Source organism: Siphateles boraxobius, unplaced genomic scaffold (genome assembly GCF_051911475.1).
Source record: "Siphateles boraxobius isolate OS27281-9 unplaced genomic scaffold, OSU_SipBor_1 65, whole genome shotgun sequence".
In the NCBI taxonomy this organism is placed as follows: Eukaryota; Metazoa; Chordata; class Actinopteri; order Cypriniformes; family Leuciscidae; genus Siphateles; species Siphateles boraxobius.
Window position 1 is genome coordinate 6,829,540 of NW_027509192.1, and position 17,122 is coordinate 6,846,661.

The following is a 17,122-nucleotide window of genomic DNA, read 5'->3' on the forward strand; positions in this document are numbered from 1 at the left end:
TGAGCTTGAATTTCCTGTCTTCTGCATTTGCATGAGTGTGAATGGAAGGCAATGGAATGAAGAGTGTAGTGTGTCTGGCCCCTTAAGTGTCCAGCAGTGGTGTGGGCTGGGGGGCCCAAAGCAATATACAGTACAAGGGGCCCAAAAGCCAGACGCCACTGGCTGTGGGTTAGGACAAAAACGATTGGATTTCGTCCTTCACAGCTAGCTTTTATCGCTTTATTGCGTTTCGCCTGGTTACGACATGGTGTGAGGTTAAAAAGCCACAAAACAACTTTCCCTTTTATGGAGCATTTACTACTTGATACTAAAATCACTAATGTCCTTGGTTAATATTGTGGAACAATGATGTTGTTGAGCCATGCAATTGTTTTTGAAGATAAAACCCCTGACTGGCTCAATAAATTTTTGTGCTGATTCAGTATGCCATGAAAAGACAAAGGTTTATGCACCTGGCTCTGCCTTTACCGGACACCTGACATCTAATCTAAAGATGCTATTTATCCCCCCTTTCTGATAGAAACAAAACATGTAACCCATTTTATGATGAAAAACCCTATCATCTTATGAATACAAGTGGATGCCGTTTAAAAGTTTACCTCTCAGTCTTAATAAAACAGGGATTTTATCTTGTGATTTGAATTATGGGGTCACTTACTTTTATAAACTGCTTATGTAATCCAGATCTGGACTGTCAGTGCATATTAGTGCATTCAGTGTTACATAAATGATTAAAGCTAAAATGAATAATAGATCAATGGTATTAAAATATCTCCACCTATTCCAGCAGGGGATCATTGCAGGATAGTAATTCTTCTCTTTGCTCATATTCTTTTGATGGTAAATAAGTGAAATGCATCAAATAAAAAACAACAGCAGCAGCAACAACAACAAAATACAAAGAACTCATGCATTTCTAAAATACAGAATGCTTTATTTGTAGAATACAGCATCAATTTAGCAAAAATAGTTCTATTATAGACAAAATCTACTTGGTCTTAAAAGTCCAGTTTATAGTAACAGCATCTTCAAGACATGGGTACCTAACAGAAAGTGTTTAGATAGCAAAAACTGAAAGAAACATGAAAAAAAGTGAAATACATACACACAATTAACAGCATGTTGTACAAAGAACTAGAGCTTCAAGCATGCATTGCAGCAATATAATAATAATATGCCATATGTTGTTTTTACATAAATAAAAAAGGAGACAAACATTTAAGCAGTAGGGGAGAAAAAAGACAGAAACATGAACAAATACTCAATTTGCACATTTTCCATTGTGCTGGTTCTATGATGTAAACGGCTGTAAAACGGTCACAGGAAATACATCTGTGGTTATTTTGTATTGTTCTGAAACACTAAACACTCCACAGTGAGCTTTTAGAACTCCCAAGACATTCAGGCACATGTACAGCCATTAAAACATCATCTCAAGCGAACCACACTTGATGCTTCCCAAAGAGAAAACGAAGCGGACTTGCTAAAAAGCCTTTTTAAATGGACAGAAGACAATGTGGTGTAGTTTCCCTGCATCCTTTTTAGATGCGAATCATTTCTTTTCTTAACTCCAGGCACTGGTTTCCCGGAGACAGATTGAATTTCAACGGCTTGAACATCGTCTTACAAAATGGAGTGTTTACACTGGAGACTCACCATTAATGTAATTTACGCCAATGATGTGCGAACTGCCGTTGAGAGGATCTCTACACTTACCAGGACTGACATAAATGAGAATGTGATGATAATCAAACAGCTCACTGTGAAAACAGCAGATGTTTATATGACTCTGAAATCGGTATCAAAGAAAAGACACGATTTCTGACACTAAATCGAAGAACATTTGAGAGTATGTAGTCTAAACCCCTCATTATTGGATGTTCAGGGTCATTTAGTGTCACATTTATTCATTTAATTAAATAATACTTTCCCTGTTTTCACAAGTTCTCACATTATTTTTTCAAAGATGGCCTCGAAACAATATTCAAGGAATAATTCTGCCAAGTGTGCTTGAACTTTTTAAGGGAATTTTTAGAGAGAAATACCTCGTTAGGGCTAATTATGTGCACACAAGGACTGATATTACAAAAAATAGATTTACACCAAGTTTTCATTTTAAGTAAAACTGCTGGCATATTAGAGTTCCTTTTATGATGGAGCTATGATATTACCATTTGATCCCGACGCGAGTCTTCCCAGCATTTATAATACCGACCAACATTTCAAACAATAGTCAAAATACACAAACAAATTAGCAAACAAGAGGCATAAGATACCAATTATCTCATGTCCCTTGTAGCTCATGTAGCTTTCTAATGTTGGTAGAAGTTGTTTATATAGCGTATTGTGGTTCTTTATGTTAACTTAGGTAGGATTGTATTTGGTGAAGGTGAAACAGTAATTTTCCCATGGGCTAAATGAACAGGCCAACTGTTTTCCAACCCCATGAAAGCGAGAACACACCACCCAGACATCCACAGACACACCGAATCGAACAAAGGCTGGGAGCGAGTCAGCCAGTCTAATCTGACTTGTCTTTTTTCTTTGGTGTAACTTTACCGGCCACTGCAGACCCCACTGCCCCGACCCCTCCCGTTACCACGGAGACACCGCCTTTGACCAATCCCACTCCAGCTGCAGGAACACTCGTCACAGCCGTCTTGGTCAGCTCGAAGCTCTTGCTGCCTACCCAGGCCACCCCCCCGAGGGTGGCACCCACCGCTCCTTTGGTGAAGTTGAACAGCCCGCCGGTCACTCTCCACACCACGCCTGCTTCATTCTTAGGGTGGTCTTTCTCCAAGTCTGAAAAACAGATTTAATAAACAGAAGTGTAAACATTCAGGGACAGATTTACTTAAGAAGCCAAACTAATGTGAGCGCAATCACATAAAAGATGGGTTCTGCGCGCAAATGAAAAAACATGGATGATTTCCATAATGACCAACGCAATCTACCAAGAGCTGCGCAAATTAACATCTGTTTAAGACATGCTTTTTTTGGGCGTTAAATAATGGTACACATACCAGTAAATTATACTAGCCCAAACCTTAGTAAATCACCTTGCGTAATTAATTTAAATACTCTCCTCCCCTAAATGTTGCATCTAAAAAGGGAAACTCCCACAAATCCATAATAAGGTCAGCCGCAAAAATGTCCAAATCCTGACAGTTGTTGTTTAACGCCAGGGTTTGCACTGGCACAAGCTGTTAATAAATCCGGCCCTAAGAGTGTTAAAATTATTTGGCATTTTATGACCAATGCAGACTATTTTGATTTTTTAAATTTCATCATGAAATCACAATTGACAATTCTTCTCTGATGATGCGTTTACTGGCGCAAGATCGACCAACAGCAAACAACAACCATCCAATCAATTCTCTAAAAATAAGTCCCGCCCTACATTTTTTCTTGTTCGAGAAGCCAATTTCACTTATACGTCACAATAGGAAAGAAAAGACTAGCGCAACTTCTGTTTCATGCTAAATTTAAGTGTCCAATGATTGATTTGCAAAAACACAAGTAGTGTTAAATTATTAAACAACAACAATAAAACATAATATTCACTTTGTTAAATTATTATCATTTATACAATTCATTATGGTCACACTTTACTTTAGGGTCCAATTCTCACTATTAACTATAGCTTTTGTCTCAATTAACTACTAATTACAGCTTATTAATAGTTAGTAAGGTAGTTGTTAGGTTTAGGTATTGGGTAGGATTAAGGATGTAGAATATGGTCATGTAGTCTAAGGCATTAATAAGTGCTTATAAGTACTGATAAACAGCCAATATCCTAATATGCATGCTAATACGCAACTAATTAAAGGTGCTCTAAGCGATGTCGGGTGACATCACTTCTTGTTGACGTTTAAAGTATAGTCAAACAAAACGAAGACTAGCTAGACCCTCCCTCCTCCTCATCCGCGCACTAACCCCCCAAACCGCACCCCCAAACCCTTATTATCGGTTTTTGGCTGGAACAGTTTGTTATGTTTCGTGGTGCGGGTAAGCCCAGTTTGTTTTTGTTGCCGTTTGTGGAGCCTGGGGTGTCTGCAGAGACCGTGTTTTTTTTTTTACAGTGTGTTCAGGGGACAGGCAGCTAGCGGATAGTGAGGATATGTTTGTTGTATGTGACAAAAAATGTTTTGGCCTAAAAAACACGTGACATCGCTTTGAGCACCTTTAGTGGTGAGAATTGGACCCTAAACTAAACTGTTACCTTAATTATTATTATTATTAATAATATGGGGAAAAACTCCAGTGACTTGCATTGAAGGAGTATCCTGAGCCATACAAAGGGACCTTAACTTGGGTTTTGCTTTTTTTTACTTGAAAGACTATTATATTCAAATCCAGCTCCATTTTGCCATTCCCGGTTCATTCTTTTGCCAACAAAACACATTTTATGAATCATCAAACCATGGCAAATATAATTATTATCTACATAAAACTTTTCAGTAAAGATCACTTGATTCCTAAAGCCATGATTTCTAAATCGTGTCAGGACAATCGCCAAAAAAATAATAGTATTTATGCAAGTCTTGCTTATTTTCCTCTTTGTGATGGTTATGTGAGACTTAAAGCTTCAGGGCAGCATTGTAAAATCACCTCACATCTACAGACCTGAGTAATACACTGAGCAGATGTGGTCAAACACACACACACAGACACACCGACACACACAGACACCGACACACACAGACACAGACACACACACAGACAGACACACACACACACAGTCCAAATAGCATAATATTTACTCTTTGTTCCTTTAGCAGAATACAAGAAAAAAAGAGACTCGAGACTCTTTTCCTTCCACTGGACAACTAGCATTTACACACCCCACAATACTCTGTGGACTGTGAACAGAAATTATATCTTTTACATTCAATCAATACTGTCAAGGACCGCATGTCTGGGCTGCACGATGAGCTCCCCGGTGAATCGATGAGCCACAGAGAAAGCCGAGTGAATGACAAGCAGCGCATCTTCAGATGAGTCTCGTGGGACGGCGGAGGGAAAACTTCATGGAGCAAGGTCGGCCCATGTGTAGTTCATATACGTACGCAGATGTGCACGTGCATAAACAACAACAGACACGCTGAGATAAAACAGAACAAGTCTTGATATGAAACATTTTAAGATGCAACTAGAGAGAAGATTTAGCTTAAGCCTGCTTTCCTCGCTTAACAGCCTCTTGCGAATATCGAAATTCATTAATATGTATGAAACATGCCTACAAACCTCTTGCTTCTTTTAGCACTACTGTGAGTCTCATGTTCAGTTTAGACTAGCGATCGACTGTTGTTTATGAAAAATTTTGAGTATCCCATAACTGATATGCAGAACCAGAATTTTTATTTGATTTATTTCTGATTTTAACAAAACAACCAAATTATTAGACAAGACGGTAACCAATTAAGGAGGTCAACGATAATGGTGGTAAAACGGCGGTTAGTGACAATGTTGGTGGATACGAAACTCGTTCCTCTAGAGATTCCCATTCGCACATGCAATATAGACAAACTCGAGTCATCTGGGCCTGTGGAGATGTAATTACACTTTCCACGCTCCCAAACCTCAAAGCATTGCGGCACTTTCAGAAATCTTCCATTTTCACATGAAGCCTGAATGAGCAAAGTAGTGAGGCATGTATCAAAAAAGGAATGAGATTATTTCTGAATTTACATTTTTATACATTATTTCCAATGATAGACCAAAGATGATGGGTCGTGTTTCTCTTACAGAATCTGCATATCTGTGCCTCATGAAACTCAAACAAAATTTGTGTGAATCATTAATACATTTTTCTTGCAAAAATACATTCACATGACAAGCTATTTTAATGTAAATTGTTCATAAATCCATTCTTACGTAAACAGTTATGAATTCGATGACAAGCAATTTTAGAATAAATTGTTTGTAAAGCACTTCTAACATAAAATGCATTATTTGTATGACAAACAATTTCCATATAAATTGTTCATAACTCCATTCTTATATAAACCATCACATTCATATGACAAGCAATTTTCATGTAAATTGTTTGCAAATCCATTCTTAAGTTCAAATTTATATGAATAGCAAAAATTTTATAATTCTAAACTAAAATGTGTAGGGCTGCAACTAACGATTATTTTGATAATCGATTAATCGGACGATTATTTTTTCGATTAATCGATTAATCGGATAGAAATTAAATTAGATTTTTTTTTATTATAACTAAATAAAACCGTAAATCAGGGTATTTATGTGTAAAAGTGTACTTTAAAAAGTGCAAAAGCCACACATTGAGTTTTACTAATATCAATATTTGCATTGTTTTTAATGATAATTGCTGATGGCAAGTTGACAAACATGATTATTGTTAAAAAAATGATATCCAACATATTATGTTTTAACACAATTTTTGTTAAAACAAATTTACACAGACATGTTGTTCAGATGTGAATATCTGAACTAAAAACAAACTAAAAACATCTAAAATATATAATTCATTTAATTTTTATTTAAAATTAATTATATATAAGGAAAAAGAATATAATATATATTATATATATAATATATAAAAGAATATAATATAAGGATAAATTGATTAAATAAATATAGAAAGACTGAAAACAATTGTGTGAATGTACAGCCGCAGTAGATCGCGTTTGAAAAACAATTAAAACTTAGTAGACAAATGCTATAAAAAGAGAACGGAATGGAGGTAACGTTACCCAGCAAGCTAACAGGCTTGAGTAAAGGACAGGAGAAATTATGCATTAGTGCACAAGCATTCGCTGAAAACCATTGAGTACAGTGACTAAAAAACAATATTTTACTGCTGCTGTTATTATTTGCCTTTGTATTTAATGCTTCACTTTGTAAACACCGTTTTAATTTAACCTATTTCTGCGGTAGCGCTATTTTAATCCATCACTTACGTTGCGAGCGAACTGATTGCACAACCTGATGCTCGAGACAAAATACAGACATCCCGGAAGTCCCGGGAGTCTCCCGCATATTGATTGCGGCTTCCTGATGCCCGCGAATTAGTTCAAACTCCCGAAATCTAGAGCGCGCAAGCAAGAGCGCGCATTCGAGACAGAAGAGACTGCTCCAAACCGTGTAGCGCGCGCGCTCGGTAGAGCGCCTGAGGGAGAGAGACCTTGCGTGTGTGTGCGTACCAGTAAACGCTCCCCGTGACGTAAGCAGACCAACTAATCGATAATGACATTCGTTGACAACGATTTTCATAATCGATTATAATCGATTTTATCGATTAGTTGTTGCAGCCCTAAAAATGTGACATTCGATTTCATACAAATTGTTTCTAAATTCATTCTAAACTCATAATCATACAAATTGTTTCTAAATTCATTCTAAACTCATAATCATATGATCAAATTTAATTTTTCAAGTGCAAATTTTCTTGAACTAACTATAAATGTAAATATGCTTTTGGCTGTGGCTTAATGTGTACTTGGGTAATAAATGTGAAACAAATATTCTCCTTTGGACACTACATGCAAATAACAGTGATCAACAGCATAGCGTGACAATGTGTTGTTTGCAATTTAATTACATTTCTTTAAATGTCAATCTAACACGGCAGGGGAATAGAATATGGCAGCCAAATAATACTGCTATGATGCAAAGTCACCCACGACATGCAAACCTCTGTTATGTATTAAAAATTATATGTTGTAAATTAATCACACCGACAACAAATGAACATCATGAATGATTTCTGTTGAACACAGTGAGGAAAGACCTTGCCTCATTCATAAAACTCAAGCAAAATTCATTTTTTACGTAAATTCTTACATTTAATTTTCATATAAATTGTTTGTAAAGCCATTCCAATGGAAACTTGCATTCATATAACAAGCAATTTTCATATAAATTGTTTGCAAATCCATTCATGTAAATGGTCAAATTTCATGACAACCAATTTTTGTATAAATTGTTCGTAAAGCCATTCTAACATAAAATGTGACAACACGGCAAACAATTTTCGTAGAAACTGTTTGTTATTGTATTCTACTGTAAACTCATGTTCATACGATGTCGATGAGTATGTAAAATGAGTATGATATCATGTAAATTGTTCATAAATCCATTCTTACGTAAACGGTCACATTCATATAAGCAATTTTCATGTAAATTGCTTGTAAATTCATTCTAAACATAAACAGTCACATTCAAATGACAAGCAAAATCCATTCAAATTTTCTTAAATCCATTCAAATGCAAACTTTCTGTAAAGCTGTTTTGAAACGATATGTATCGTGAAAAGCACAATACAAATAAATGTGAATCGAATAGAACATTCGATATGACAAGCGATTTTTATGTAAATTGTTCGTAAATATTGTAACGTACAGTGTTGCATTTTACAAGCAATTATAATGTAAATTCTAAAATTGAAACGTAAATTGTTGCATTCATGACAATCAATGTGGTGTAAATTGTTCATAAAACTGTTCTTATGCATAATGCTGCACAATTTGTTTAACAAACATACTTAAAAAAAAAAGTAAGTACATGATTAATGAGTGAGGCCACAGTTTGTGAGCTTCAAGCAGGCATCTGAAAAAACCTTATTGACAGCCATTGTCATTCAGTTGAATTAAGTGCAAGAATTGCAGATAACCAATTCAAAAAACAATGCTACCATGTCATGAATTAGAAGTCCCACTGAACTAACAGGATATAAATATGGTTTTGGCTATGTGCCCATACTTGGGTAACAAATGTGAAATAAATATTAACCTACAATTTGGACACCGCATGCAAGTAACAAATAAATATTAACCTAGAATTTGGACACTGCCTGCAAATAACAGAATCATCAAATAGCATAGTGTGACAACAACACGTTATTTGCAATATAATGAATTTCTGGAAACATCAATCCAACACAGAATAAAATATATGGCAGCCAAATAATAGTGGAACTGAGTCACTCACAATATGCAAATAACGTGCAAACAATACATGTTTCAAACCTCCGTTCTGTATCGTTAAACATTATATGCACCATATTAATCACACAGACAACAACAAACACATGTGCACATCATGAATGATTTCTGTTGAGCACAGGGAGGGAAAGACCTCATCCTAATCTGGCTTAACTGACTACTGACCTAAAAGAATAGGATAATGCAGCTGGTGGGATGTGATTGAAGGGGGTGAGAGAGAGTGTTTGTGGTATTTGTATGTGCAGAGCTGTGCAGGAAGGAATAATTGATAACAATTTACAGTAAGATTCATTAGTTACCTAAATTAACATGAACTAAGAATAAACAATACTTCAGCATTTATTAATCTTAGTTAATATGAATTTCAACATTTAATAATACGTTATTAAAATCAAAGGTTGAATTGGTTAACATTAATGCACTGTGAACTAACATGATCAAACAATGAACAGCTGTATTTATTTACTAACATAATCAAAGATTAATAAATACTGTAACAAATGTATTGCTCTTTGTTGGTTCATGTTAGGAAAATAATGTTAACTAATGAACCTTTTTGTTAAGTGTTACCGAATAATTATTTATCCCTGATGTGCAGTTCGAAAAGTGCTTATAATCTTTAATATAAACGCGTTATTTGAAATGTAAAGTTTTCTGAATAGTGTTTTAAATGAGGGGTGACTAAACTAATGAATAAACTTCTAGGTATTAGAGGAGGATTACAATGGTTTAAAATCACATAATTTAAACATTCAACAAAATATTTAATATATGAATAATCTCTAAACTCTAGAAAAGTCTTGTGCAAACTTAAAAATAGTTAAAAAATAGTACAACAAACCGCATCGGAAAATGTGATCCTTCTAGCTTTTCTTTAGCGCAAGAACATGTCTGATCGGGGTCAAAGGAACACAAAAAATAATAATTTTACAGAACTTCCTTAAGACTGTAGTCTACTAGTTGTTCAGGCCACAAACCGACTAATCAATTTGGAAAATATGCAGTTTTGCATGGTTTTACACACTGTAAAACTGGTATTTTGACAAAATCATGTAACCTTTCACATAGACTGAACCGTAATCTTTTTTCCTCATCATAATCAAACATTCGCTAGAATTTGCTGAGTAAATATCCTTGAGTTATCAAATACACGGATCTTTCTAATTGTTTACCCCTTGTTTGATCAATAGAAAAAAAATGTATCACCACATCATCAAAGCATGCTGCTATAACTGCAAAACTCGAAACAGCTTTCCTTCTTTGGAAAGAATGACCAAGTTATTCTTTTTTAGACAGGAACCTTCGAGATCAGTCAAATTCTATAGCAAATAGAAAATGTCAATTTGTGTTCAGATGCAGGAAAGAGAACAGTGACATTTGAAGGCTTAGATGGAAAGGTTAAGATATTCTGAGGCGTGTTACTCTTTCGAGAGACGACCCGAGTTCTGTGGAGGGTGAGCATCAGTAGCTAAAAACCCACTCAACAAGCCCCGTACAAAGGTTACCGTGTTGGTCTCGACAGTTAAATAAACATTCACAAAGAAACTGGATGGAGTATTTCACATGTCCTTCTAAGCGCTAAAGCTTTCAAAAGAACGTAGTCTCGTTGTCCCTAACTGACAGAAAACCGAAGAAGAACACTGAATCTTGGAGAGTAGGTTGTAGAACTGAACAAGGAATCATTGACTCATATTGCTCGGATGCCTCTAAGGAAATCTAAACATCAATTGGAACAAGAAGCCTGCAGCAATCATGAATAAAGTTTTAGGTTGTGACAGAATCCAAAAGCCCCAGATAAAGCAAGATAAGTGGTCTCCTTGGTACCCAGAATGAGCTGAGAAAATGATCTGGGCACACTTGAACATTCTGGTGCCTGAACCCTGGCCTCAACTCTATAATATGTTCCTGTCGAGGAGAGCCACAAGTAAGACCTTTAGATAACACCAACAATGCTGCATTCACAAACCGAATGGAGGAGAACGGAGATAAAGTCTGAGAAAGAACAGAAGAAACAGATACAAAGCATTTTCCTCCAGGAACCCACTTGGACGGGAACATTTTGAAAAGAGAAGATGAACAAATAAGGCTAACTAAGGATGAAGGGGCCATCGGTGTCATATATAATAAGTAAAACAATCGTGGAGGAAACACTAAGTCCACATCTACTGGAAAAGATCTTGTCCAATGGTATACAAAAACAAAAGGCAACAAAAGGATCTATTTCCCATGATGCATCTTAATAATCAATTCATACATTACTACTATTCAATGATTAGCATGTTCATTTGTGAATTAAAAAGGAATTTATATTATAATTTATACATAAATATTATATATTTGTACTTGTATCAATACATAAAAAAAGTATTGAAAAAAAGTTTGGCATAGTTTCTATTATTATATTTTACAAAAAAAAATTATGAAAAAGAATAAACACATTATCCACCAAATGGATACAAGTAGAAAAATATTAAACATAGTTTTTACCTCATTTAATGACGAGACAAAGGTTCAGGTAGTAAAATGTCATAACTCCCCCCAAATGTATGATATTTATGAATTCATTTCAATTTCATTTGTTAAAAAAAATATACCTTAAAAAAAGGTGTAAGAAAAATATGTTACATTTTACTTGGCGACATGACATTTTAGAGTAATAAATTAGAAATTTGAAACATTTAAACTTAAAACAGTAGAACAGGGAGTACTAAGCAGTGAAAAGCAAAAAACAAAAATACAAATTAAGTAATTTTGTGAAGTTTGTTGTAAAAGAGGTTATGCAGAAGGACGCACATCCCAGAAGAGGAGACATACGACTATAGTATTGAGCTTACTGTATATACCAAACTGCCATCTCTATAAAAACCAGTGATATAGTCCTCTTGATTTAGACCTGCCTGACCTAAGCGGAATTAGCCAAGAATCCATTCCCAACCAATCAAAGCCGAACATGTTCCCGAACGAGAGGTAGGCTGCCAGCCTCCGGCGTAAATCTGTCGCCTCTGTAAATTTATGAGTCTATATCAATACCCACATCATCTCTCTGTAGTGCAGAGAAATAATGGTGAAAATATTGTTCTCCTCACTTGGCACTGAGATTTACAGTGTGTGAGAGAGCGAGAGAGAAATAAGAAAAGGAGTAGTAAGAGCAGGGAGGGGGTAATCGGACCTTCCCCAGTGATAAAAACCCCCAGCGGGATTCAGCTCTCCGCCGCTCCATTCTCACCAACAAGAACCATGTCAACTCCGTCCCTGCTGAGGTCTCTATTTTTAATCCCTGTGCCCGAGTTGCCTGAGGCATAACACAATAAAGGGTCAAGTTAAAATGAGGTTTCGAGAAAACGGCCTGAAAGGGAATGTACTGAATTATCGTTGGACCTTGCTGGACATGGTGTTAGTACAAGAGAAGCTAGGGGGAAAAAAAGTCTAAACAAGGACAAACTTAAAGATAAATCTTACAAACATGGACACACCTGTACGTTAGGCATTTTGAGACACAAATACGCATTTAAAAAGAATAAAAAGCCGGTAGCCAGTTTTGCAGACCATACACTTGCAAGGACATCAACACTGCTATGATTAGAAGCTCCATTCGATGACGAGGACTGGCAATTATGGGACTGACAAGAACTCTGCTGGAATAGAGTCTGAATGTGGCCTTTTTCCCCGCTGGCCTGATACAGCTGCATTAAATAAATAAATAACTACTGGTGAACCACTTATGGAAAAGGTCAATGTTTCCACTGGGTGCGCAAGCTTGCTAGCGTCTGACCTATCGGGAGAGACACGTATGACACTTGAACCTTTGTGCTTACTCATCCCAGTCCTCCCAATGTAGGTTTGTTGACTTCAATAAATAAGCAGAAAAAGACCTTTTCCCGCCAATCCCGCGGCGCCAGGATCTGATAATGTGTGCAAATGAGTCACTCGTGCCATTCGCCTTCAATATTTATATCGATGACAGGGCCCATTGTGTGATTTTAAATGCCAGCGTAGTTGCTTCACAAGCTTTCAATGGAAGCGCATGGCTACCGCCTTGAAAATCCTAACAAAGCTTTTGAAAGATGCACAAGCATGTCCTTTTCGGAAAAAACAAAAGCTGAGTTATGAAAACATGTCTTAGACATGTTCTACGATATTCACAGCCTCACTATTAGCTTATATCTTGAGTCTAAATGATTTTGTGCTGTCAAAGATAACACACACTAGAGCTGCACAATTAATCTCTATTCAAACACCCATGCGATCATATTCCTAAATGACAACGATTCGGAATTGTCGAAGCTCAATTGTCCATTATTAGCCTATAACTTGCTACTAGGGTTGTAACGATATTCGAACCGAACCGAAGAACCGCGATACAGAACCCACGAATCGAATCGCGATACACTCTCATGGCGTAGCGAACACGCCACGCCCCGCCCCCTGCTATCAAGGCCCCGCCCAGCCTGGCTCATTGGACCTGGAATGTGTACACAACGAATTCAGTTTTGTAGTCTAACCACCATTAACACCAAATAGCAAGCTCCGTGTTTTGTTACTTTCGATAATAAGCAAGGTGTAATCTTCAAATTCTGACTATTTGATCACAAAAATCAAACAATAAATGCCGTTTTGGCGATCTTTGATGTGGCGTGACAGATCAGTGTACTAGCTCCTCATTTCAGCGCGGAGCCCGAGTAAACGCGATCATCTCCTCCTCAGTTACAGAATAAACATGAATGGACACTTGAAGGCATGTTGAAAAATACAGTATACTTACTGAAAGGCATCATAACTCATGTAATTGCTCAATCAGTGTTTCAGTGTTCGTCACTAGCATTATATTTACCTCAGCAGGCAAGTGATTCAGTGTCCACAACTTGTTGGTTCCTAGAGAAATGAACTCTTGCACTAAATAAATGCTATATATTTTCCTATTAAATTTTAGCACTGAAAACATTGGGTGCTTCTCAAGCACTGAAAAATTGAAACCCACTGAAACATTGGGTGCTTCTCAATACTCAAATTGATGCTTCCTCGCTCCTCCGTCCTCCAGCCTGTGACCTGGAAACCAATCAAAGTTAGGCATCTTGAAGGACATCCAAATTCTCTAATTGCACCGCGAGGAGATGAGAAACGAGGAAGCTTTCAGAGGAGTCATGAGCGAGGATGCACAGGTGTGTCCTGTGCGGAAGTTTTTTTTGTCAAAAACCTGATGCAAGTATAAATTCTCCTCCCCCTTCACCTCTGTCACAATCATTTTAATTTATAATTTATCCTTGTAGTTTAAATAAACCATACATCTCTCATATTTCAACAGGGCATCTTGCTTTTATTATTATTTATTATGAATTTCTAAAATAACTGAACTTCAGCAACATAAGGGTAGATCCCTTGAGCGCGGCTGATGATGCTTTTAAGTGATGCTCGAGTGATCAAGAATATTCCAATATACAAATAAGCTGAGACACAAGGAAAGGAAGCGAGGATGCACACATTCAGAAATGAGAAGCACCTACAGACTTCCTAAGAAGTCCCACTACGCATTGGAGCATTGATGCTTACTATGTTCCCTTAAACGGAAGTTCTGAAGTGTGAAACAAATCGCGCAACTGAGCGAGCCAACTGACTACACATAATGACACGTGATAGGTGTTTTTTAAAATACATACCCATTATTCAATTTTATGTCAGCATAAACATACATCACTAGACAGGTAATGAACAAATTCAAGATATACTGGTTTAAGACCTAGGAAGCTAGGGAGCTGATTGAGACGCAGCCTATATCTCACATCATTTTCATTACTGTATAAACATATAGCCTACTTCATATTCATTAGCCTAGCTCACAATATATTCTATAACCTATGGCAATATCTTCAGTAGCTTATCGCAATATCTTCAATAGCTTAATAGACTTCCTTATATCGTATAGCCTATTAGCCTTACTTATATCGTATAGCCTATTAGCATTTACTGTAACTGACATCTTTAAACTTCATTAGCCTAGCTCATGTCATGTTCTATAACTTATCGCTCACAATAACTTCAACAGCTAAATTGCCTTTTTTATATCTTCCTTAGCCTATTAGCATACAGGTCCTTCTCAAAAAATTAGCATATTGTGATAAAGTTCATTATTTTCCATAATGTAATGATACAAATTAAACTTTCATATATTTTAGATTCATTGCACACCAACTGAAATATTTCAGGTCTTTTATTGTTTTAATACTGATGATTTTGGCATACAGCTCATGAAAACCCCAAATTCCTGTCTCAAAAAATTAGCATATTTCATCCGACCAATAAAAGAAGTGTTTTTAATACAAAAAAAAAAGTCAACCTTCAAATAATTATGTTCAGTTATGCACTCAAGAGTCGATACTTGGTCGGGAATCCTTTTGCAGAAATGACTGCTTCAATGCGGCGTGGCATGGAGGCAATCAGCCTGTGGCACTGCTGAGGTGTTATGGAGGCCCAGGATGCTTCGATAGCGGCCTTAAGCTCATCCAGAGTGTTGGGTCTTGCGTCTCTCAACTTTCTCTTCTCAATATCCCACAGATTCTCTATGGGGTTCAGGTCAGGAGAGTTGGCAGGCCAATTGAGGACAGTAATACCATGGCCAGTAAACCATTTACCAGTGGTTTTGGCACTGTGAGCAGGTGCCAGGTCGTGCTGAAAAATGAAATCTTCATCTCCATAAAGCTTTTCAGCAGATGGAAGCATGAAGAGCTCCAAAATCTCCTGATAGCTAGCTGCATTGACCCTGCCCTTGATAAAACACAGTGGACCAACACCAGCAGCTGACATGGCACCCCAGACCATCACTGACTGTGGGTACTTGACACTGGACTACAGGCATTTTGGCATTTCCTTCTCCCCAGTCTTCCTCCAGACTCTGGCACCTTGATTTCCGAATGACATGCAAAACTGAGCAACAGTCCAGTGCTGCTTCTCTGTAGCCCAGGTCAGGCGCTTCTGCCGCTGTTTCTGGTTCAAAAGTGGCTTGACCTGGGGAATGCGGCACCTGTAGCCCATTTCCTGCACACGCCTGTGCACGGTGGCTCTGGATGTTTCTACTCCAGACTCAGTCCACTGCTTCCGCAGGTCCCCCAAGGTCTGGAATCGGTCCTTCTCCACAATCTTCCTCAGGGTCTGGTCATCTCTTCTCGTTGTGCAGCGTTTTTTTGCCACACTTTTTCCTTCCCACAGACTTCCCACTGAGGTGCCTTGATACAGCACTCTGGGAACAGCCTATTTGTTCAGAAATTTCTTTCTGTGTCTTACCCTCTTGCTTGAGGGTGTCAATGATGGCCTTCTGGACAGCAGTCAGGTCGGCAGTCTTACCCATGATTGCGGTTTTGAGTAATGAAACAGGCTGGGAGTTTTTAAAAGCCTCAGGAATCTTTTGCAGGTGTTTAGAGTTAATTAGTTGATTCAAATGATTAGGTTAATAGCTCGTTTAGAGAACCTTTTCATGATATGCTACTAATTTTTTGAGACAGGAATTTTGGGTTTTCATGAGCTGTATGCCAAAATCATCAGTATTAAAACAATAAAAGACCTGAAATATTTCAGTTGGTGTGCAATGAATCTAAAATATATGAAAGTTTAATTTTTATCATTACATTATGGAAAATAATTAACTTTATCACAATATGCTAATTTTTTGAGAAGGACCTGTATATCCCACAACATCTTCATAATATTAACCGATAGCTAACGCCTTCTCTATAAGCCCACAGCTCACACAATCTTCATTTACATATTAGCATAGAGCTAACAAAATTGTCACTGGATATAATTCTGTTTTGTAGAATATGAAAAGTTCTGTGAAATGTCGAATTGGCCGCTGCGGATTTGGTAAAAAAAAAGAAAGAAAAAAATTCCATCTCTGTGAATGCGAGTCATAAACTCAGCTAGGAGAGGCTGTTTTGTAAATATGTTCCATCAAAGTCATTCACGACTATGACTTTTGGGACTTCCTAATGGTGCAAGAGATCCAAGTGTTTCTATAGGGAGTACGGAGGAATGCGCTTTTACTGCAACCATGAAAACTGAACCTAGAAATACATCAAATCAGTTGTAACAGAGACTAAATAAATTGCTTCAATGAGACAGGCGAAAAAGTATTAGCAAATAAACACACCAAAAATGAC

General features: G+C 37.1%; 1 protein-coding gene across 1 annotated transcript in view; it reads right to left on the reverse strand.

Moving 5' to 3' along the window:
• Positions 1-913: 913 nt before the first annotated feature.
• Positions 914-17,122, reverse strand: part of LOC143720748 (transmembrane protein 263-B) — a 30,465-nt gene continuing 14,256 nt past the window's right edge. The window contains exon 3 of the mRNA XM_077210515.1: positions 914-2,802. Coding sequence (XP_077066630.1) covers positions 2,522-2,802 — 281 coding nt within the window. The 3' untranslated portion in view covers positions 914-2,521. The remainder of the gene's footprint in view (positions 2,803-17,122) is intronic.